We start from the raw sequence: 25,888 nt of genomic DNA on the forward strand, positions 1-25,888 counted from the left end.
TTATTTGACAGAAGCATTCTTGAAAGAACTGACATTCAGCCCTGTTTATTTGTGTGAACAGTGCCAGTGGAGTGTGGCTGGAATACAGATAGAAAAACTGGGCTGGTATATTGATCAGATAAATGGTGTCATGACAAAAAACAAAAACAGACAAAAAAAAAGTATTGCCTCAGCATGGTTTAAAGCAGTGACTTTTGCTTTCATTACTGAAATATCAGTCATGTTGCTGTCAGTTAACCTCTGAATATTTCTCACGTGTTAAAAAGAGTTGTGAAGAGGAACACTTTAAAGTCAGCAAAAACGATGAATGGTGTGCTTTCAATAGTTTGCAAAGGAATGGTAAAGTTGTGTTGGTTTCTCTTTGTTTGAACAGTGTTTATATTTGAAAATGTCACAATACAAATACAATGAACTTGAAAGGACAACAAGAAAGTCTTATATCACAAGTCCTGTCATAATGTGCATATATATATGTATACAAATGCTGAATATGTGAGGGATGTCTTTGCAGGTAGAAATTTATACATTGTAGCACGTGAGCACAATAGTTTGAATAGGAATGTGGAATTGATATATATATGATTATTGAATATCAAAGTATGATACATAATAGATGTGAGAATGAGTACTTAAGATGCATGTCACTAGGGTAGGCTGTCAAGGCTTGATCCTGTGATGATCGATCAACTGCTTTAAAAAAAATAAAAAAAATAAAAAAAGATAAATGCACAGCAAATAAAGAGTTGTCTGCACACTTTAATACCTTGAAACTGATGTGCAGGGTGGGGCGGTGGCCACAGAGCAGGACTCCGGGGCCATTTTGAGCGAAAAGCTGAAAGAAAACGAAGCCATGGTGAGTTAGTTTAGAGCTTTTGCAAGCACTGTCTACATGATAAAGGCACTCAGTTCCATATCTGTATTCTAAGGATCAACATCTCTTTTTTTTCCCCATCCATTCTTTTTTTTTTTTTTGTTCTTATTTTATTATTTTATTTTTTTTATGGATCCACGTTTATTTCTTTACACATTTTCAGTGAAAAAAAGAAAACAAACAGCCATGTTGAGTTAGCTTTAAGCTTTCTCACAGTATAAGGTGGACAACTGGTGCCCAGCAGTGCAGTGTAGACTAGCCTCCCTTTGACACATTCACTGATGATGTTGAGGCAGTCATTTCATCATATTGACATAAAACAGAATAACCCAGTGATTATTATATAATTTTTTAAAAAGGCAAAAAAAGAGAAAGAACTTGGCAGTTACTATTGTTTATGTCAGATGAAATAGTGCAGGTGAAGTTCTTTATGTAAACTTTTTTCCCCCAACCAGCTTTTCTCTGTTGAGAACAGCATTGTGAGAAAGGAACTCTGTTGCTTTGTGTTGCATGAATGAAATGTATTTTTACTGCACACTTCTTTCAGTGAACATGCTGGCATCAGCTGACAGATGTACGGACAGTTAAAGGTGTTGTGTCATCATAAGATCATTACTGGATTGTGTGCAGCCAAATATATTTAACGCCAAAGCACTGAGCACACACACACGCATGCATGTATGCACACATACACCCAGCGCATACATGCACACACGCACACACCACACATGAGCATGCATGCACACATGAACACACACACATACACCACACACATGCACACACACACATACACCACATACATGCACACACATACACATGCATGTGTGCACACACACACACACACACACACACACACACACACTGAATTGATTCTGCTGAGAGACATGAAAAGAACTTACCAGACACCACCCTGTTGCAGGCAAACCAGCTGACCCAGTCCTGGCTGAACAAGTGGAACGAGACCCAGACACTGATGCAGGTAAATGTCTTACATGCCTACTGTTCTGAATCAGCCATACTTGTTGCAGGTGTGGATGCATTATAGGGGGAAAAAAACAAACAAACGGCTGCACCTTTTTTCACTGGTCAACTAACCTTATGATAATAATAATGTACATTTATATAGCGCCCTTTCTCTCTAAGAACTCAGGGCGTTTTACATGAAAGAAAAATATTACAAGTTACATAAAACATTTATGACCACTCTTTCTCAAAAACACCCTGCCCCCCCCCCCCCCCCCCTCCCCACACTCTCCCTTTCCCACTCTACATACATCCAAAGTGAGCTGACATGGGTGGTGTTGGAGAACAAGGATGCTGAGAGTGCTTATAGATAGGTTTTTAAAAGATGAGTTTTTAGTGATGAGCAAAAAGCAGAAATAGAATCAGATGCCCGTATATAATGAGGAAAGTTGTTGTATTGACACGAGGAAGTTTCAAAAGGTAACCTTGCGGCAGATGTGAAGTTGTAATTTGAACAGTGTGCACATGTGCATAAATCCATAACTGACAATGGAAGATATAGAGTTAAAAAAATAATAATAAATAAAGGCGTGTTCAACTGAAAACATCGCTGTGAGACTGATGGAAAGGAAATTATTTTCAAACACACAAAAAATACCCAACAAAATCAATGTTGCCAGATCTTCATGAAAGAATAAAATTAATTGCATTTACAAGGACAGAAAACTTTTTGCACTCTCTTCAAATACCCAACAAAATCAATGTTGCCAGATCTTCATGAAAGAATAAAATTAATTGCATTTACAAGGACAGAAAACTTACTTTTTGCACTCTCTTCAAGTACAGTTGTCCATGTCATGGTGACTGTGATGATTGTCATCAACACACTGAATCAAAAAACAAAAAAAGTGTGTTCCTGAAATTCTTGAAAATCTCAGCTTGTTCCTGATTTTTAAATCATCTGTTCCTGATGAAGAATTTGGGGTTAGCATATATTAATGAATCCCTCAATTATCTGCTTTTGAGTAAGTGGTGTAAATGAGGTTCTTGCTGGTTGTTTGATAAATGGGTTGATTGTATATGTAAGGTACTGACTGATATTATATGTTTGAGTGATTGAGTATATTATCCAGTGATTATGTATTTTATTCTTTGAATGTGTGATTCATTATTTATTTATCACTTTTTATATAGATTAGCAAGATATATATATATATATATATATATATATATATATATATATATATATATATATATATATATATATATATTGTATGGTTTTTTACTTATACTTTTTCGTTTCTGGTGGGATAGGGGTGGTGGTGGGTGGGTGTTTTTTTTCTCTCACTTACTTACATAAAGTATGTTTGGTATCAAACTTCTATGAAATGCTGATAAATCATACAAATGAATCTTCCCAGACGTTTACCACTCATTTTCGTCGCTTATCTGTTCAATGATGTATGTATTTTATCGCTGTGAAGGACACTGACCTGTCTATCCGGGGCCTGGGTCGTCGGTCCAGCTCCTATGGCGTCATCATCGACTCCCAGCTGCCCCACCTGATTGGCATGGATGATGACATCTTGTCCACCGGCGTCATCATCTACCACCTCAAGGTAGTGTTGAGCAGAGATGCCAACTGTTACTTCTTCTTCTTCTTCTTCGTTGGTGGGCTGCAATTCCCACGTTCACTCATATGTACACGAGTGGGCTTTTACATGTATGACCGTTTTTACCCCGCCGTGTAGGCAGCCATACTCCATTTTCGGGTAGGGAGGGGGGGGGGGGGGGTGGATGCTTGGTATGTTCTTGTTTCCATAACCCATGGAACACTGACATGGATTGCAGGATCTTTAACCTGCATATTTGATCTTCTGCTTGCGTATACACAGGAAGGGGGTTCAGGCACAAGCAGGTCTGCACATATGTTGACCTGGGAGATCAGAAATATCTCCACCCATGTTATTTTCTTATATTTACTGCCCATTCACACCACTCATGCATTCTTACCATTTTCCAATTAACAATACAATATTCATTTAAGAGTCAATACGTCTTATAAATTACATAAAAAAAGTATTAATTTATCAAAAAGCAAACATTTCAAAACCAACAGCAAAAACTACTAACTTCTCAAACTATTCAATCATAAGTTGAATTTTGAATAAAATAATCCAGCAACAAACCATTGAATAAACAATGAAATAACTTAATTTTTCCCCACCTGATGTTCGGAACAGTCAAGGCTCACTCCGTCTCACAGACGCACATCACCCGAGCTCTGATACACTCAGACTGACGTTACAGCACATACATATACGCATACACACACATGAACATGCACAGCTCACAATTCACCCACACTTACCATGTGCAAAACATTTTCACATTCATACAGGTATTCTAAGTGTACAAATAACATTTCTCGTTCTTCCTCTGGCCACAGGCATTCGAAACTCACTCTGTCACAAACCCATTTGGAGCTGATGTCCCATTCTTCACATTACACACCGAAGGAGGTTGCAAAGGAGTACTGTCTGTCGAAGTATTTTCGCCAGGGAGCAAAACCCTCAACTTTCAGTCGCATTGCAGAGTTCACATTACCATTTCTTAGTGACTTAAGTTATTTTGAAAATGGTCTTATACAAGCTGCAAGAAATATTACTGTTCTGTTTTCCAGAAAAAAAAAGTCTGGCATTGGCAACTGCTACTGCTATTCAAACAAGCAGTGCTGTAAGGGTTAACACTTCAAATGGATGAGTGAGTGGGTAGCAGGTGGTGCTTCAGGTTGGGAAACTGGTCTGAAGTCATAACAAAATTAGTATTGATAAAATGTTTTGTTCTCAAACAGGAAGGTACAACGCTGATTGGACGTGAAGATGCCAGAAGAGATCAAGATATTGGTGAGTGTGGATTGGAGAGCCAAAGTGTCTTAAAACCCAAAACCATACAGAGATGGGAGGAGGGGAAGTGTGTGTGTGTGTGTGCGTGTGAGCATGTGTGTGTGTGTGTGAGCATGTGTGTGTGTGTGTGTGTGTGTGTTAATTTACATGCTTTCTTAAGTTTGCTTCAGTTCATTTATTTATTATCATTATTGTTATTCATTTATATATTTTCTTGCACATGTGGAACAATGAGTTTCTGTATCTGTGTATAGACAGTAAAACAATAAACCAATGTTCTTAACTGTGTCAATGTGAATTTTAAACATGTACACATGTTTTAAATGCATATTGTTTTAAGTTTGAATTGTGAGCATGAGCAACACAACCACAAGTGAATTACTATTTGGAGATGATAAAGTGGACTTGGCATTTTGGAGATTTAGTTGACTTGTCTCTTTGGAGATTATGAAGTTGACATGACGTGATGCATTGGAGATGATAAAGCTTACTTCACATGACTTTTTGGAGATAATAAAATTGATTTGACTCTTGGAGATAATAAAGGTGACTGACCTCTTTACAGGTAATAAAGTTGACATGACTTAACTCTCTGGAGATGATAAAATTGACTAGGCCATTCAGAGATAATATCGTTGACATGACTCTTCAGAGATAGTGAATTTGACATGACTTGACACTTTGGAAATAACAAAGCTGACTTGACTTGACTTGACTTTTTGGAGATGGTAAAGTTGACTTGACTTACCTCTTTGGAAATAACAAAGCTGATTTGACTTGACTCTCTATGATAAAGGTCACCTGACTTAACCTGACTCTTTGGAGATGGTCTTCTTATTCTTATTCTTCTGTGTTCACTCGTATGAACACGAGTGGGCTTTTACGTGTATGACCGTTTTTACCCCGCCATGTAGGCAGCCATACTCTGTTTTCAGGGGTGTGCATGCTGGGTATGTTCTTGTTTCCATAACCCACCGAATGCTCACATGGATTACAGGATCTTTAACGTGTGTATTTGATCTTCTGCTTGCATATACACACGAAGGGGGTTCAGGCACTAGCAGGTCTGCACATATGTTGACCTGGGAGATCGTAAAAATCTCCACCCTTTACCCACCAGGCGCCGTCACCGTGATTCGAACCCGGGACCCTCAGATTGACAGTCCAACGCTTTAACCATTCGGCTATTGCGCCCGTCATTTGGAGATGGTCAAGTGACTAGACTTGACAAGAGTCATGTATGTCTGTCAGTTCTGGAGGGTCCGGGCATTGAGGCGGAGCACTGTCACGTGGAGAACGAAGGGGGGCAGGTGGTACTGTACCCCCACCGTGGGGGGCAGTGTTCCGTCAACGGCGTGGTCGTTCATGAACCCACCACCCTCACTCAAGGTAATGTTGTGTCAGTGTTTTTATGGGGCTTGGGGGTGGGTGTTTGTGTGTGTGGTTGGTGTGTGTGTGTGTGTGTGTGTGTGTGTGTGCTTCCTTGTAGGTGTGTATATCTGTGTTTTTATGTATGTGCATGTTGGGAGTGAAGTTGGAGGTCAGGGATTGTGGAAGGGAGGGCTGTCTGTTCTTTTCTTTTCTTTTTTTTTTTTATTTGATTTTTTTTAGGTTTTTGTATTTCTCTCTTCTTCCATGAATTATTCATTGTCACTTTCTACAAAACAGGGATGTACTGCAACTATTATTTTAAGCATTTGTGTTTGTGAGTGTACAAATATGTGTGTGTGTGTGTGTGTGTGTGTGTGTGTGTGTGTGTGTGTGTGCATATTCTGGCTGGTTTTTGTGAAGAAAATGTAATAAAGGAAACATTAGGTTTTATTTTATTTTATTTTTATTTGAAGGTGATGTGGTTGTGCTGGGAAAGACCAACATGTATCGCTTCAACAACCCTGCACAGGCTGCCAAGCTTCGACAACACAGACAGGTAACTGAAGAGAATGGGGTAGGATGGGGGGTGAGAGGTGTTTGAAAGAGAAGTGAAAGAGAGCAAGTGCATGCGAATGTGTGTTCACATTTTAGTGTGTATTTGTATGTGTATATACATGTGGATTCATTATACATACATAAGAGATTTTGCAAAAAATATGAAAAAATTACGACTTGATTTTTGTTGTTTTGTGTTTGTGGGGACATTCTTTGTTCTCGGAATATCTTTGACAGTTGATTTTGGTGTTTTTTTTGCCGCCTGATGTCTTCTGTCTTTTGAAAAAGGAATACTGTGTTGGCAATGTCTTTGAACTTGTTTGAGACTACCTTTTGTCAGAAATCTGTTTCTGGTTGTATTTCAGTTTGATTGTTGTCTGAAATATTCTTCTATCAGTTGTTACTTGATGTGGTGTCGATATTCTGAAAGAAGGCGAAAAGGGTTGATATGATTGTTCATTGTGTTTTTGTTGTGATGGCTTGTTAGTGCATGAATGGCATGCATAGGTGTTTTGTCAGTTATCTGTGTGTGTGTGTGTGTGTGTGTGTGTGTGTGTGTGTTGGTGATAAACACATGTTCAGTTATTTCTTTCCATCATCTAAAGGTGACAAACCATGTAAAATTGTAAATTGTGAATGTGTGTGTGTGTGTGCGTGTGTGTGCGTGCATGCGTGCGTGCGTGCATACATGCGTTTGTGTGTGTGTGTGCGTGTATGTGTGTGTGTGTGCATGTGCGTGTGCGTGTGTCTTTTTTGAGGGGGAAGAACTGGATTTTGTATTTCATTGCTTTTCTGTTGCATTTTGTAAACAACATTTCTGTGTGTGCATCCAAAAAAAAAATATATATATATATATTCCCTTTGCATCTTGTTGATCTGAACAATTTCCCACTGTTTATCTGATTTGGTTTCAGCGTTTGCTAAATGTGGTAAGCTGTTAATTTTGTATTGAAAATAACTTCCCTCAATATCCTTGTATCATTTTAAGTGTATGTAAGCTGTGCAGTGCATGCCATAATTTCAGCTGAACAGTCTAATTCATGATAATGATTTGTACATTTGTATTGTCTTTTGTCACGTTTGAAAAAAAAAAAAAGAAGTGTGTGCGTGTGTGTGTGTGTGTGTGTGTGTGCGCGCGCACGCGCGTGCGTGCACATTTGTGTGTGAGTGTATGTGCATGTATGCATGCCTGTGCATGTTGAGAGGGGGGGGTAGAGAGGGAGGGAGACAGCATGTTCATGCATGTAGACGTTCAAAGTCATCCACATCTCTGTTACCGTCCAGTCCATGTTAGTCATAGTCCCTACTAGCTTTGATCAGTCGCTTCACTGTGTTTGTATGCGTTACCCCTTTTCGCCGAACAGATGTAAACAAAATACTCAACATTGTTTGCATTGTGTTTAACACCTTGACTGCTGCTGACAAGCATGCTCATCAGTGAAGGGCTGTCACCTCACTGACATAAGACTGAGTTTACGGGTCAGGATGTCAGTTACCATTCTGTATTAAGATTTCTTCTGCCAGAGATCATGTTACCTTTGATCAGCGGAATCAGTTATGTCATTAAAAGGTACACAAAAAGTAGGAAATTCAGTTACAGCTGATACCAGCCTGATCTGCCTTCACTGAGCTTCAACAGTCAAGGGGTTAAGAAATGTATATGGCGTGATAAATTGTAGAAATAAAAATGAAATAATAAATAAATAAATAAATAGAATGAAATATAAAATAAAATGAAATAAAGTTTGTGAATGTGCATACCAACTGAATATATACAGAAAAACTTTTTTTTCTTTTTTTTGAAGAAGAAACATAATATGCATTTGTTATACCAACAACTTTACTACAGTTTTATTTTCACCACAGCAGTCATCATGAGAATTTATCCCACAAGGACTCCATGAACTAGGCAGCAGTATGCTGTCTCTATACTCATCTCTGGAGACGTACAGTGACTGACCTTGGCCTTATTTTCCAGCCAGTAATTAACGTACAGTTAATATACTTTTTCTGGCTAATTAAGTAATTTTGTATCATTTTTATAAACTTTGTTTTCTGATGTAAGCTGGCATAAACAGTTCAATAACAGGATTTAATAATAATCTAATTCTTGGCAGTTCTGCATGTTTTGAAAAAGTGCTATTTGACCATTACCTTGTACTCTAAATGCTGTGTTGTGTATATATGCATGCTTAGTTTGTTGTTTCCTTTACTGGACTAGAAAATGTGTATTATTGTTCAATAAGGAGTGTTTTGTATGTCTTAACATATGTGTGCAATGTTTTTTCTGTTGAATTTTCCTTATGTATTGCATGAAACATGCACTGTTTTTCCCCCTTACTCCAGAACGCTTGTTTTGCCTTCAGTCTTATTAAGCACAGACACAGACAGACAGACAGACACGCATTCACGCACGCACGCACGCACACACACACACACACACACACACACACACACACACACACACACACGCTCATGCATATGCATGCACACACACACAAACACACGCATACACACACACACAAACACACACATACACACACACGCACGCGCGCGCACACACACACGCACGCGCGCGCACACACGCGCACACACACACATGCACATACACACACAAATACGCACACCAACACATAAATGCATGTGCCTATGAATAGTTCTGTTGAAATAGTCCTGCTTTCTAGAGTGCATGCTAGCGTTCACTAGAACTGAAGTTGCTAAAAACCCTCTGACGGTTTCCTTCTTCAGTTCGTTCATCAGATTCTACAGACTCAGCGGATTTTAACTTTTTGAAGAGTCCATTGAAATGCAGTGCTATTTGAAAAAATGAAATTGATTTAAGGAAAAAAAAAAAAAAAGAAGGGTTAAAGGTCCCATATCCTTTTATGGCCATTGGGACAGTTTCAGTTTCAGTAGCTCAAGGAGGCGTCACTGCATTCGGACAAATCCATATACGCTACACCACATCTGCCAAGCAGATGCCTGACCAGCAGCGTAACACAACGCGCTTAATCAGGCCTTGAGAAAAAAAAAAAGGTGAATAAATAATGGATAAGCTTACATAAATAAATAACTAAATAAATAAATAGATAAATAAATATATAATAATTATAATCATTGGGACAGTGAATTGATATCCACTGTGCATAGAGCTCAACACAGGAAGGTGCAGCCCAATCCTCTTCTTCCGCTGTTTTAACCTTTTCGTGACGGAAATCAGGTACCCAGTCACACTACAGTGGAGTGAGGAGAATCCGAGATAAGTCCCTTTCTCAGCCATGCTGAAATAGTGTCCTTGAATCCTGATCACTAGCTCTTTTGTTCCTATTTTTCTATGAACTATTACTCCCCCTTTTTCTCAAGATTCCTACCATACATATATTCCCTTCATTCCTGGATTTAGAGAAGAGAAAGAAAGCTTGAATCAGGGTACTTATTTTGGAGACTTTCGGCAACACTGCTTATTACAATACATTAAGATTGTCATATACTGTTGTGTACAGAATTGATGTGAGAAGTTGTCTGTGACCCTGTTGACACTATATGGTGACACCTCGGGTGACACTCTGGTGTAAAACAGGTGAGTCCAGAGTCAAACAGAATGCATACAAGTACGTACCACATGCAGGACAGTGTTTTGCTTGTAGTGTATGCACATCATGCAGGTACTCACCAAGTAGTGCCGCATAAGTATCTCAGAGCCACACTGCTTGTCATATCCATGAAAAACTGTCACAATTGTCACTGCTATTGTCCTCATCACGTGAATGATATGAACTTTGTCTCAAAGAGAATACATGCCTTTCAACACTTCTATTGTCCTCATCACGTGAATGATATGAACTTTGTCTCAAAGAGAATACATGCCTTTCACTACACTAGCAGTCACTGAGCCAGAATCAGATCATTATCTACACATTTCTTGAACAAAAACTATTCAGAAACAATACTTTCTCTAAATATGCATGTCCGTGTCACAGTCATCACGTAATATGCTACACAAAGCTGACATGTGTGATATACCTTGAAGTAGTCACACTAGTTAATACACAAATATACACCACAATTTTCACACTTGTTACTATTTGAAGTTTTCATCACCCGCTATCTGTGCTTCTTCAGCAACAGCTAATTGCACTCTCTCCTTGTCATTCATTTGAAACAGATCGAAATCATTATCTGATAGAGCGTTGTAAAACTTATCATCAGAAAACTGGTCAGAATCCGAACTTTCTACACATTCCTTTTTTCTGTGTCCGTGTGTCTACACAGCACATCGGCAAGAATGTAGCAGCGCCCACTTTCCCACGGTCTAGGGAAGGGGAGGGGGGTGTCTGGCATCCATTTCACTCATAAACACTGCCCCGCTAGTGACCCGGTCTAGGATAGATGATGTGCACTGATGACGTGACTCGCGCGAAGTTCAAAGTGCTTACTGCGAGAACCTATTTTCCAGGCTGCAGGAAGGAAAGGGGGAATTCTCTGCTGCACGGTTTTCCGGCCTCCAGGAATGAAGGGTAAAATTCCTGTAAACTGGAAAACCATGCTGCATGAATGAAAGAGCTAGTAAACACTGGATCAGAAGTCCCAACTCATGACTGATTCTGTCATGGCTGCTCTCTATAGCATTAAAAAAAAGAAAAAAAAGAATTCTTATGTTACTATTGATAGCGTTAACAAAAGCTGTGTGTCAATCAAAGTGTGATCGAACAAAACTTAATCAGAAGAGTTTACCGGATATAACGAAGTATAGGACATGTGAGAACGAGACTTGGTTATGGGGGCAACGAAAAGACGCTGAGGAGGGACAAGTGGTAACGACGAGCCGAGGAGGCAAATTCAAAACGGAAAAGAGTGTGTTTTCAGCTTTGTTGTGGCGTGTTGCAGAGCTTGCAGGATGGAGAACTCCTGTCGGCCGCCAGCAGCCTGGCCTCCCTTTCAGACACGGAGCTGTCTCGCGCCGCTCCTCTCCGCATGTTCAACCCCAAGTGAGTGCACGGCGCGTCCCACTGCACGTGTGTGTGTTTGTGTGTCATGCATGTGTGACTGTGTTTGCTGCGTGTTGTTTGTGTCACAGCTTCCTCGTCGTGCTGACACAACGTTCAAGGGTCGTTTCACATTATGTGAATGAATTATGGGTATGAGCACTTGCATTATTTGAAGATGTGTGATGCTGTCTGTATTTACATATACAGGTGTTCAACAGTATCATTTAGACAGGTGTATTTGGCTTGGTTTGCAGAAACACACACTGGAGAGAAAATTAATGGAAAAAAAAGCAAAAAAAAAGAAAAAAAAAAAAAAGCCAAATACGAAAAGCCTACCAAACCCACTGCAACATAGCACTTTGTCACTCTCTGTCTAACCTTTTTTGTTTGTGTCTTGGTAGTGTTTTGTTCTGGACATTAGTTTGTCATATTGGATGATTGATTTTGCATGAAGGATGTCACTGACACTTACACTTTGTAGATCTGTAATCTTTAATTGTTTGCTTAGCCGTGTTTGTGATGAGTGGTGTGCTTTTTGTTATGGTTTGTTGTTGTCTTGGTAACTGATGTGTGTTATTGTTCCGTTTCATAGCCTGTCTTTTCTAGCTTCTCATCTTTATATGTAAACATTTGCATGGGCATTTACGAAAAACTTTCAAATTCAACAAAAGTGTCATTTTCTCTTCTTTTTTTTCTTCTTCATATATGTTAAATAGCTAGCATTTCACTGTTAATTTGCATCAAGCATATACTGTGTGTTTTCTTCCCATCCTCTTTTTGTCACAGCGTGTTTGTTATTAAATGAATGAATTGTTCGTATCAGATCATTGATGGTCTGTATTAAATAAATAATTTGATCACATCAAATTAGTGATTGTCCAAACTGTGAACGTTGATGCCTCATGTGTTTCCATAGTGTGAATGACGAATGTTGACATATCATAATTTTCACAAGTGTGGATTTTGAATGTTGATATATCATGATTTACCCCTGTACAAATGACAAATGTCAATATCCTGTTAAGTTTTCGTGTGCCTTAACACTGTGGATGGTGCCTTTCTCTTGTGAGTCCAGTCTGGAATCGGCTCAGATCTGGTAAGTGTCTGCATGGCTTACTACTATGTTTCCCCGCTGCCTTCATTTTCCATCCCTGCATGCTCCTTTCCCTGCGCTTTGGTGAAAGTTGTCAATCAGCGTGGCTGAACAGAACAGCAAAGATAGCGCCTTTGACAGTTGTTGTGTTTGTTGTGAAGTTCCTGTGTTGTTGTTCTGTATGTAGTTCCTGCTTGAATATTTATGTGAAATAGATATGGATAATCTATGCACACACAAAAAATCTTTACTACAGTTTGAAAAAAAAAAATGTAATGGAGATTTAATGTTGTTATTGTTCTCATTGTATGGAATTTCTCAGAGCCTGTCCGGTCCATGAAATCAAATGATGTCATAACAAGGCTAAAAGAAGGGTGTTGCAAAAATATCAGTCAGCATATTTACAAAACAATTAGTGAGCAAATAAACATAATCAAATGCACACAGTGTATTAAGTACTGATGAGCTGGAAACCTGACAGTAGATCTGAATGATGGATGTGGGCTCAATTCATGAAACTTTATAAATACCTGTCATGTTAGGACTGCGCATCCTTTTTACATTTCCTGGCTTCTAGCACATGCCTGTAATTCAGTTTGTTGGGTTTTTTTCTTAACATATTCAACCCTGGGTTGTTTACATCCTCAGCAGGTGTCCCGTGCCATAGTGATGCTGAAAAATGCAGAAATTATGCTGTTTTTCCCATTTTATGTGTGGACACATACTGAAATACTGTAGAAGTTAGTTCCTTTTCTTGACAATATATGCATATGTAGGACAGTAAAAATGGATTAAATGAGACGAATTTTGATACCAGGGCAATGATCAGGTGCAGGCCTCAAAGAGTTAATGCTTTTGTGCTTGTTCAGTGTTTCTGTTGAAAATAGAGAGGACATAAAAGGAGTGTATCTGTTGAAAATAGAGAGGACATAAAAGGAGTGTATCTGTTGAAAATAGAGATGACATAAAAGGAGTGTATCTGTTGAAAACAGAGAGGACATAAAAGGATACATTATGCTTGAAATTTTAAAAATTGGAAATTGATTGATGTTAGATTAAACATAATTAATTAAAGTTTCTTTTGGGTTTGTAAACTGTCCAGCCCTTGCCTTCCACTTGTTCTTTTCTCTCTTTTTTTTCTTTTTTTGACATTGATTTTACATGTGCTGTTGTGAAATTTTCACAATATTGAATTTGTAGACCTGGGATTTAGCAGAAGTACAAAACAGTGCAACCTATGCTGGCTGTCTTTTTTAAGAACTTGTTTTGCTTTGGAATTTTGCTTGACGTCAGTGCCTGAGTAGTGCATGTGCTTAAACATGCACGTATGTGAAGTGTGCATTCCTTATTTAGACATTTTTATGCAGGAAGACTGGCTGACTGAAGATAAGCTTTGCCAGCTTGGGTTGCGCTGCTGGTCAGGCATATGCTTAGCAGATGTGGTGTAGCGTATATGGATTTGTCCAAATGCAGTTACTTGTTGAGTAACTGGACTGAAGTGTATTCTCAGTGAGTGTGCAGCATCAGTACTTCACGGTTGTGGTTTGATCCCATGTACACTTGACTGTGAATGGTTTTCACTTTATTCCTCACCATTTGGGCAGCCATACCCCGTTTCCAGAGCTAGGTGCTCTGTGGACAAGTTTTGAAGAAAAGTGAACATAGCAAATGTGTATCTCTCCTTGGATCCTGAGCAAAGTGAATTAGAATGAATACAGTAAGTCTTTGACAATTCCGTTGCCATTTCCAGACAAAATAGCTAGTGTGCCACTTAGCAGCTTATTTGGACTCAAGTCACTTTGCAGTAGGTTTGCTTTTTTCTGTTTGATTATTTTCGTTTGTCAGTTTTCAGCTTTGTGATTTTTTAATCTTCAGGGTAAATTTTGCTTTGCTTTCTGTCTGGTTCAAAAGGAATACAAACACTTTGCTTATAATTATTCAGTTTTATTGTAGAATTGAACAATTGTTGGTAGATATTTGAAATTATAGTTTGGCATTAGTATCAATCTTTGGAGTGGCAGATATCATAACTGCTTTTTTGATTGCTTATTGTTGTGCTTATAAAGACTGGGGTGGTTTTTGCAGTCACTGAATGAGCTCAAAATTGTTAGAAGGCATATACACTTCACCCCCCCTACCCCCAACCCCCCAGCCCCCCCCCCCCCCCCCCCCCCCAAAAAAAAAATGTTTATCAGTCTGATGGTCACTCCAGTAAGTGCACTGCTTATGTGTTATATAGTTATTAAAAAGGAATGCATAATAAATCAACATTTTCTGGATTATGCAAGACAAGTTTCCAGTCAGCAGCTTGTTTTAGGAATCCATTGCCTTCAAAATAAAATAACTGAAACCTCTTAGAAAATAAAGTTCAGTCAGAACAGGGGGGTCATTTCTGTGCAGCCTGAATCAGAAGGCTTTGTGACGGGCGCAACAGCTGAGTGGTTAAAGCGTTGGACTTTCAATCGGAGGGTCCCAGGTTCGAATCACGGTGACGGCGCCTGGTGGGTAAAGGGTGGAGATTTTTCCAATCTCCTAGGTCAACATGTGTGCAGACCTGCTAGTGCCTGAACCCTCCTCGTGTGTATACGCAAGCAGAAGATCAAATACGCACGTTAAATACCCTGTAATCCATGTCAGCGTTCGGTGGGTTATGGAAACAAGAACATACCCCAGCATGCACACCCCCGAAAGCGGAGTATGGCTGCCTACACGGCGGGGTAAAAACGGTCATACACGTAAAAGCCCACTCGTGTGCATACGAGTGAACGTGGGAGTTGCAGCCCACGAACGCAGAAGAAGAAGAAGAAGGCTTTGTAAAATGATTCAGCATGAAGTTTAGTGTATGCAGGGGAGATCATGGGCTTATTGTGTAAAGAAAATGTGCACTCCAGAAATCATAGGTGTGGAATAAAATTTTCCAACCTATGAAAGTCAGCAGAGTGCCAGCACAGTGTCCCATGACACCCACACACAATAAGAAATTATGAAAAAAAGATAGTAAAATAAAGCCAGATCAGTCAGAAAGATGAAATTCAAATAGAACAGTGTGAAAATTGAAAACCTAATTATCTCTGACTTGTGTGTGCATGTAAACCAATTTTTACAATGGAGCAGCTGGGGTTCTTCTGCAAGTTAGTGTAAGGGGATGACCTGGATTAGTTCTGTGGCTGGTGCTGTCCATGCCTTTGGAGTGCAGAGTTTGCATGTTTGGCGAGTCTCTGTTCTCTGCCGTGTGCATTTGACTCTTGATCAAACTCCAGTATTTTTACAGTCTTTCAGGTATGTATGATGACACATTTCCTGCAGTTATTTACCCTGTCACAGAGCTCCATCAGTGAAGCATTCTAGGGATGACAGAAGGAAACGTTGCCTCCCTGTTACATCAGCAATCAGCTAAAACTGCTGTGCAAGATGTTCTCAGTTATTCACTCTAGCCAGACTAACAGCGTCACGTTGGCTCCGTCATGTTCATTTTTCACTTGCTGCGAAATTGAGTGACCAGAAGTAAGATATCGTTAAACACTGCTGTCAGAGCAGATTTTTCTTGTTGAGATTGTCGCCTCTGTTCTTGCCTTGGCCCCACGAACTGGGAGAGATTAGGGCCAGGGGGTATTGGCTTTCTTATCTGGTATTAACAAGTACAAAGTTATCTCCCTTCTGTGTCAGCCAATTCACCTTGCCGTGGTAGGGGTGGGATTTTTGGGGGGTGAGGAAGGTGTTGTTATAGCTGGCACACATGGTTTGGTGTTGACTTCAGGATTAAAGTGGAGTTTTGCCTGTCTGAAATGGCTGTGTGTGATGTAAGTGGAGGGGGGAGGAAAGTTCCTAGATGTTTAGATGTACATGTCTTTTGGTTTTTTTGTTTTTCTTAAAATCTTTTTATTGAGTGGTTTATTTTGTTTGGCAATGATATTATGTGTCCATACTCCTTTTATCTCTTTGAATTATTTTTTTTCAATCTGCTAAGGGTTTGAATATCATGGGGTTTAGTTTGATTTAGTTTGAGCTGTAGGTTCCTTGGATGAAAGTGTGTGTGTGTGTGTTTGAAAACTGGTTGGTTTGTTGTATCGCCTTGTAAAACTGGATCAGTTCTCAGTCACAGATTTTTATCACTTATGTCTCCTGAGTGATTGTGAGTGAAATTGGTTCTCTGTTCATTATTGTGTTAAGTGTAAGAAACTCATTTTGCATGTTGCTTCAAAGAAGCAGGCAGTCCTTTGTTTGTGAATGACTGAGATGTATTTGTAATAAAGCCCCATAATGTGTATCGTTGCATGCCGTGTATATGCATCACACATATTGATGTGTATCGTTGCATGCCGTGTATATGCATCACACATATTGATGTGTATCGTTGCATGCCGTGTATATGCATCACACATATTGCATCATTCACCTTTCTATGTCATAAGTTATTAGTAGACCAGGAGACTCATTCAATCAAGATATCATAGAAAAACATACTAACTAAAATGGAAAGAACTGAAGGAAAATCTAGCATGTACCAGTACTGAGAGCAAAAACTCTAGGTTTAAAAAAAAAAAAAAAAAAAAAAAAGGAATAAAATTCATTGGGATCTGCACAGTATTGACTCTGTGTGTTGAAAATTAAATGTATAATTTAGTGGATCTGTATCTTAATGATACCTTGGATGCATTATTTTTATCTGCAGTCATATGCTGCAGGACCCAGTACTGTGGTTATGATCTTGATGGAATATTGCATTTATTTGTTTTATGTTTGTGTTCCCATCTTTGCACATTTTATGAGATAACTTATTGTTAATACAATTGCAGTATTTCTTAGACTTTAAAAGGGGAATATGAATGCTCAAGACACATATATCTTAAACTTCAGTTTACTGTCATCATTTTCCATCATCTAGAATAAAGGTTGATGAGCACTGATCATTTCTACAACCATCAGTTCATCCATTCAATTACCCTCCTGTCTGTCCATCCATCCATCCATTATTCCATCCATCCATCCATCCATCCAGCTAGCCATTCACCCATACTGTGGAGTGATAGCCTAGAGGTAACGCGTCCGCCTAGGAAGCGAGAGAATCTGAGCACGCTGGTTCGAATCACAGTTCAGCCACCGATATTTTCTCCCCCTCCACAAGACCATGAGTGGTGGTCTGGACGCTAGTCATTCGGATGAGACGATAAACCGAGGTCCCGTGTGCAGCATGCACTTAGCGCATGTAAAAGAACCCACGGCAACAAAAGGGTTGTTCCTGGCAAAATTCTGTAGAAAAAATCCTCATCGATAGGAAAAACAAATAAAACTGCATGCAGGAAAAAATATAAAAGAATGGGTGGCGCTGTAGTGTAGCGACGCACTCTCCCTGGGGAGAGCAGCCCGAATTTCACACAGAGAAATCTGTTGTGATAAAAAGAAATACAAATACAGATACTCATCCATCCATCAGTTAATCCATTAGTCCATTAATCTGTACATCCATCCATCCAATCGTGGACATTGTGATGGAGAACAGTGTTTTTTTCAGTGCCAAGGAAAGGGGCGAGATGTGTTGTGCGAAAGCATGCATGTAGTTGTGCATGTTGAGTTGTGACAGACACTGTGCCTTGTGCTGCATGCCCCCCTCACCTTGTCCACCTGTTTCAGTCTGGACCTGGAGCATGCGTATGCAAATGAGGATGAGCGCATACAGCATGCCAGGTGAGTAGCTGTTGGTCTGCTGTCGTGGGTGGAGTAAAGTCATGGTGCTTGCCCGTGTTTGGAAATGAATGTTCGCATGTGTCTATCGTGTGTGTGTGTCAAGTGTAAACGGTGGATTTTTTTTTTTCATTTTTTTCATCATGTGTTCATGTGGGTTTGTTGTGCGTAAGTATGAATCAGATTGGATGCCAATAATGTTTGATCATGATTTTACCTTGACTGACGTTTCTATGTCTTATGTCATCTCCATATGTTTTTGTTTTGTTTTGTTTTTTTATTTTTATAAATTTTATTATTTTACTTTATTTTATGGGTACAACTTGCCACAGAAGACAGATTTGTAAAGATAACACATTTTTCAATATTATCACATTTTTAACACTGTCAAAAATATGTTATGCATGATTTGTTTTTTTATTCTACATTTATTAATGAAATGTTGACAAGTGATATTATTTTAATCCTACACTTACAACTACAATGTTTAACATATGACATTATTTACTCCAAGATTTCATCTGTTGTGTGTAATCCAGTCGTGGTTGAAAATGAGTATGTATATAATTTGATATTATATTTTAGCAATGTTGACATTTTCCTTCAATATTCTCAGTATAGTTCCCTTCATTGTGTTTTGCCGGCTTTCCCCTAACACTGCACTGCTGCACTTTTGCTGCACGTCTCAATGCCAACATGTAAGGTTGAAATTCAGCAGCTGTATTTTAATGACAAGCAAGCTGATAATGATGAGACAGTGTATACAAAACTGATGCGCCATTATTGTGAAAGAAATGACACATTTTTGTCAAAACTTTCTGCTGTGGGAAAAGTAGACAGGAAAAGGTCTGTGGAAGCTCTGAAATGTGTTGTTCGTTGATAACAACCCTCTTCAGGACAGACTGCCGGATCAAGCAATCAATGTATCTTTTTCATTGGTTAGAAATCAAGTAAGGAAGAAAGAAAAAGGCGGGAATCACTTTAATTGCTCTATCTTCACTGATAGCTGAAAAAAGCAGTGGTCATCGAATAGTCCGTTTCAGTGTTCTAAAGACACTGTATTTGATTTTATAGGTTCTCTGATTCTGTATTATTTTTACGTTTATTTTTCCCAAAGTTAGATCTGTTGAATATAAAAAATAAAAAAAAATCTATTTCGTAACCTCAAATTGGAATGAGCAATGAAATGTAGCCACTCCTATATGCCCACTGAGCCAGGGAGTGTCCAGTGCTAAGAATTTAATCAGTGGGTAGCCGGTAAATAAAAGCTTGAGCACGTATGAAGATGAATCATCTTGCAGACGTTTATCTTGCCTCTACCCGACTGGCTATGTATGCTAACAAGCAAGCACCTGCACACACACAGACACAGACACACACACACACACACACACACACACACACAGAGTCACACACACACACACACACACACACACACACAGAGTCACACACACACACACACACACACACACACACACACACACAATCACACACACACACACACACACACACACACACACTACTTGAAATGATCCTTTGTTCAGTAACTCATGATTCGTGCATGGGCGACTCGTGCATTGGTTTGGGATTTTTTTTTTTTTTTTTTTTTTTTTTTTTTTTTAGACTTCAAAGACCTGACTTTACAGTAAGTCAGAGTTATATGCACTACATAAAACTCCTGATCAAGACATAAGTGCAGTCACTGGTGAACAGGGTAAAGTGTCCAGAGACTTGAATGGGTTTTGTATTGTTGTGAAGATCAGTTCACGTGCATGGTAAAGGGTTTGCCAGAAGAATGGTAGATCGGCCTTTATTTTATTCATTCATTATTTTATAGTGAAGAACTTTGCAGGAAGTCTAGTATAGACAGGCCTTTGTTGAATTCATTTATTTACTATTACTTTGGTAATATTATTTCAGCTGTACTCACAGCCTTTCTCGGCTGCCTCGTTCTTCCTCCTCCTCCTGCTTTTCCTCATTTTATTTTTCCATATTTCTCTGTCTCTGTCTGTCCCCCCCCCCCTCCCCCCCCCCCCCCCACTCCCATGCATCCACTTTTAATCTCCTTTCTGTTCCCCATCTCTCTGTTAACATACACATATGTACAAACCTGAGTTAGCGGACTGTGCTGGGAGAATATAAAATACAAGGTATTCACATGTCTGGTGCAGATGGAAGATTGATTGGGGTGCATTGTAGCTGTCTCACTCCCTGTAATCTCGATCTGTCTCTGACGTATGTCTGTACGTGTTTCTCGGCAGCTTCGAAGGGAGGGATCTTGATCTGGATCTCGTTTGAAAATGACATATTGTCAGTGTGCTTGAGATTGGTGGTCAGGGAACGTGAAAATAGCCTTGGCATATACTGATATCATGTTTGAATTCGGTCACTTGGTCTCTGACTTGTTTCTTACTCATTCAGTCTCTTTGTTTGATTGTCTCTTGATTTGCATACTGTGCTTCTTTACTCTGTGTGTGTATATGTGTGAATGCGTTCATGTGTGTGTGTGTGTGTGTGTTTATAATTGTGTGAAAGTATGGTTTGCGTGTGTCAGTGAATCTGCATGTCTGTCCGTGGAGGCAGATCACAAAACGAAAACAACCGTGCCACAGGGGCTGAAATCGCACTGACACAGGAGCACGCAGGCGTCGGAGAACGCGAGAACTGAGAGTACATCGATCCAAAGATTTCACAAATTCAGTCGTACTGACAGGCACCATAGAACGCATAAATGTCATTCGCTGTTGTGGTAATGCACCTGCCCTCTCACAGGGGGGTTTGGAAGGACGGAACCGTACGATTCAGACTTCTTTGGATTTTTCTGCTTGACTTAAAAGAAAAAAAAAATCTTTTAATTTTTTAAGAGGCATGTCTCCAGGTTGTAAGATCGGCAAACTTGGATTTTTTAATTTATTTATTATTATTTTTTTTTTTTTTTCAATTCTCGAAAGGACTTGAAAAAATTATTTAAAAGTTATACTTTTTACCACATATCCGTATGTATGAATTCCGTGTGCGTTAGAGATACAATAAGAGAAAGGGGAGGGGTTGGGGGGAGAGAGAGAGAGAGTTTGAAATGAGAAAACATATGTGGAATATTGTGCTCTTTTTTTTCTTTTTTTCTTTTTTTTCTGCGTCTTCTTCTTCTTCTTCCAGCCCTCGGAGCAAAGTGAAAAATGAAATTAAAATGTTCACAAAATGATGTTGAATTTATTGACGTAGAGACAAGGCACTCGGACACACTCAAACACACACAAAAACATGCACACGCATGTGATCGTAATGACTGCATGTACAACGAAAAAGGAGAAGAAGGCGACGAAAGTTAGAAGGCAAAAGCCCAGTCATGCGTCTGATAAGCAGTTCAAGTGTAATCAACAACCATCCAACTGAAGATCTAGTCATCAGCCCCATCCACATGTAATATGCGGCTTCTGTTCAAACGTGTGTGTGTGTGTGTGTGTGCCCGCGCGCGTGTGTATGTGTGTGTGCATGTGTGAGTATGCACAAGTTTTTATATTGATAGGCACTTGTATGTATCCTAATTTCTACTTATCTGTGTTTGTGTATGATTTTCGATTTATGTTCGTACCTTGTTATGTACTAACCCTACCCCCCCCCCCCCTCCCCCAATATTCCTTGTGGCCCCGGTACACTGGGTAATAAAGACATATTCTATTCTAAGTCACTTTTCTCTTGCTAACGATTAACGACTTTATATCTTTATGTCCATGGTTCAAATGCAGTTTCAACAACGCTGAGTCTTTTTATTATTATTATTATTATTATTATTATTTAATCGCATACACTTTTGAGGGCAGGTGGGTGATGATACAACACACTGGTTGGGTTTCGGGACGGAACAGGAGGCGGGGTTCTGAGGAAGGGTCATTGGGATCAAACACCATGGAGTGATGGCCCAGAGGTAACGCGTCCGCCTAGGAAGCGAGAGAATCTGAGCGCGTTGGTTTGAATCACGGCTCAGCCGCCGATATTTTCTCCCCCTCCACTAGACCTTGAGTGGTGGTCTGGACGCTAGTCATTCGGATGAGACAATAAGCCGAGGTCCCGTATGCAGCATGCACTTAGCGCACGTAAAAGAACCCACGGCAGCAAAAGGGTTGTTCCTGGCAAAATTCTGTAGAAAAATCCACTTCGACAGGAAAAACAAATATAACTGCACGCAGGAATTTTTTTTTTTTTTTTAATGGGTGGTGCTGTAGTGTAGCGACGCGCTCTCCGTGGGGAGAGCAGCCCGAATTTTACACAGAGAAATCTGTTGTGATAAAATGAGAAATACAAATACAAATGTAAATGCACTTGTGTGTAGGGTCTTAGCTAGGATGAGTAGGGTTGGGAGGGGGGAGGAGATGGGAGGTCACCAGGAGGAGTGGGAGTGTAAGAATCCTGTGTGGAGGAGGGTGTAGGGCCGGTGGGTGGTCGGTCAGGAAATTACAGGGTCTGGAGTCGAGTTTGAGGGTCGTCGGGGGTGAATGGGTGTAGTAAGGGTGTGGGGGATATTCGGGGGTTCCGGGGAAGGCAGAAAGGGTGTAGGGGGTTGTGGAGGGTTCACGAGGGGACAGAGGAGGGCGGGAAGGAGAGCGTGTGTGGTGTTCAAGCCGGTGCCACCAAGGGTGGCAAGGGAAGTAACGTGTTTTGTTTTGTATACTTCATAACTTGAGATGACTTGTATGGCTTGACTATGTCGTGCTGATCTGTAATTGCCGTGGCATTCTAACGGTCCTTGGTGTGCTGGTAGTGGTGGTGATCTCCTTTATCTGTCTGCCCCCTTTTCTCTCTTCAGTAATATGTGTATGTGTGTGTGTGTGTGTGTGTGTGTGTTCGCACAGTCACAAATTAGGTTAGTGTTTATCGCTTCTCAAATCACACCCTTTTCCAAAGTGTTGATTGCTGTCAGTTGTCAACGACCCTTATGACTCAGTGTTGGGCACAAACCAACCGCCGATCGGCAGTTAGGGTAGGTTTATTCGTTGTTGTAGATTTTTTTTTTTTTCGTAGGTCTGACTGTAACCCTCACTGAGTCTTCCGTCTTCCGTTCCGCTGCCTGTTAATTGTCTCAGACGGGTAGCATAGCTGCTCTCGAGTCTTAAATAGGTATCGACACGTTTAGTCTGACGAGGTTTTAACTTTTCCAGGATTGTGAGTTCGTTTTCCTCACCTTCGTTGTGTATGTGTTGTTTGTTTTTGTGTTTGTTTGTTTTTCCTTCACGGAGTACGTTTGTTCATGCATGGTACCACAGGCATTGTCGATGCTTGGTACTGTAAAGTGTAGGGCTGTGCTGCAGAGAGTTTGACCTTCGTTGTGAGTATGATATTGTAATTTGGAGTGGTGTGTTTTGAATACATGCAGATACAGCTGTGTAGTGATGCGATTGTTCAGCGAAACGTGTGGCCCGCCTTTTTTCTTCTTTCATGAAGGACTTGACGTTATTTTTCTTGTTGTAGACTTGCTGTGAGTGGGAATAGTTTGGTCTCCCCACGTACCCACTTCTGTCTCTCATATCTTACAAACAAACAAACAAAAACACACAAAAAAACAACAACAAAAAAAAAGAAAGAAAGAAAAGGAAAGAAAACGCAGCAACATTAAGTATTCATCATTAAACTGCAGGTGTGTTATTATTATGAAGATACAGAATATATTGATATCCGGAGCTACCTTAAATCAGATGTTATTGAATCGAACCAAATGGACAACAGTAACTTTTCTGTCTGAAACAAATCAAAAGCGCACATAACTTCAAACCTGTGATTTTTGGAACTTCCTGTAACCTTGCACGCTGGTATATTGGCAGATGCAGGCTGAATGAATGCAGACATTTACCGTCATACAAGAGAACTATGGAACACAGATGAATAAGTGACCCATCCACCTATACCCGTATTGTCTTTCCACCCAATCAGAAGCGAGGTAGAAAAGAAACAGAAGTATTAAGTACGGACCAAAATGTCGAAACAGTGATAGATAAAAACTTGTCATCTCCTCACATCCTTACCTCCCCCCTCCCTTCCCTCCCCTTTTTACTTTTTGATAAATAATCAATGTCACCGTCTCTCTTTCCCCCTTCCACCATTCAGGATTGAATTAGGACAGCTATTAAAAAAATTATTGAAACTCTGTTATCTGCTGAACTGTTGAAAATAAATGAAAAAGTACCCGCCCCTCGCTCTTTTCACCCTCACATCGCTTTTGACTGATGAGTATCACCCCCTCGCCCCCCAAATAAAATAAAATAAAGAAAAAGGGGAAACTCCGCGAGAAGGCTGTTTATACACGTGGATGCAAAGGATGCTGGGAGTCGGGACAGCCAATGGCACGATGCCAGAGCTGACCACGATCCCTCCCTCACGCGCATCTCTCGCGAGCATGACCCCGCGAAGAAAGTGTTTCCCATGGTTGTACAGAGCTCTTAAGAAGAAAGCGTATTGCAGAACGTACCATGCACGTAAGCCATTGCGCTCATACCGGTGCAGAAATTAACACCTTCCCTACATGATACACACACAATTTGCAATGGATTAACCCATTCAACCCTTTAGGGATTTTACAAACTCGGCTTGCTTCCTGCTATACCTCTGGGGAAAAACGCAAAAAACATCAACAAAAAAACAAAAAACAACAACCCAACAACCCAAAGAACAAACAAACAAAAACAACAACTGAAATCAACCGGGTTTTCTCCCAAATTGACATGTATGGACACAACCGCAAGTGGAGTGATGGCCTAGAGGTAACGCGTCCGCCTAGGAAGCGAGAGAATCTGAGCGCGCTGGTTCGAATCACGGCTCGGCCGCCGATATTTTCTCCCCCTCCACTAGACCGTGAGTGATGGTCTGGACTCTTAGTCATTCGGATGAGACAATAAACCGAGTTCTCGTGTGCAGCATGCACTTAGCGCATGTAAAAGAACCCACGGCAACAAAATGGTTGTTCCTGGCAAAATTCTGTAGAAAAATCCACGTCGATAGGAAAAACAAATCAAACTGCACGCAGGAAAAAAAAAAGGAAAAAAAAAGGGTGGCGCTGTAGTGTAGCGATGCGCTCTCCCTGGGGAGAGCAGCCCGAATTTCACACAGAGACATTTTTGTATTGTGTTGCACCTCTGCTCGTCGCGAATAACTTTCTTCGAAATGCTCCTCGGAGTCTGCCATCATTGTAAACTCTTCTTTTCTCCCCTCCTCAACCAATCAGGAGCGAGCTGGAGCGGCTCCGCGCGGAGCTGAGCGTGCGGGAGGAGGTGGAGGGCGAGGAGGAGGAGCGGCTGTGGCGGGAGCACGAGCGGCAGCACGAGGAGCTGCAGGCGGAGAAGGGGCACCTGGCCCAGCTGAGGGAGAGGCTGGTGAGGATGGAGCGCGAGGCCCGGGACAACCTGAGTCAGCAGCGGAGACATCTGGAGGAGAAGGAGGCCCTGTGTGAGTTTTTCTTTTGGGGTGGGGG

At 40.4% G+C, this 25,888-nt stretch overlaps 1 protein-coding gene across 1 annotated transcript in view; it reads left to right on the plus strand.

The window, feature by feature from the left end:
- Window positions 1–25,888, plus strand: part of LOC143281470 (uncharacterized) — a 158,897-nt gene that overhangs the window by 89,436 nt on the left and 43,573 nt on the right. Inside the window, 11 exon segments of the mRNA XM_076586680.1 lie at window positions 782–853; window positions 1,791–1,850; window positions 3,319–3,453; window positions 4,689–4,740; window positions 5,992–6,129; window positions 6,585–6,667; window positions 7,581–7,595; window positions 11,554–11,654; window positions 12,730–12,750; window positions 18,379–18,432; window positions 25,643–25,863. Of these exon segments, the coding sequence (XP_076442795.1) occupies window positions 782–853; window positions 1,791–1,850; window positions 3,319–3,453; window positions 4,689–4,740; window positions 5,992–6,129; window positions 6,585–6,667; window positions 7,581–7,595; window positions 11,554–11,654; window positions 12,730–12,750; window positions 18,379–18,432; window positions 25,643–25,863 (952 nt within the window).

This window comes from Babylonia areolata, chromosome 4 (assembly GCF_041734735.1).
Source record: "Babylonia areolata isolate BAREFJ2019XMU chromosome 4, ASM4173473v1, whole genome shotgun sequence".
In the NCBI taxonomy this organism is placed as follows: domain Eukaryota; kingdom Metazoa; phylum Mollusca; class Gastropoda; order Neogastropoda; family Buccinidae; genus Babylonia; species Babylonia areolata.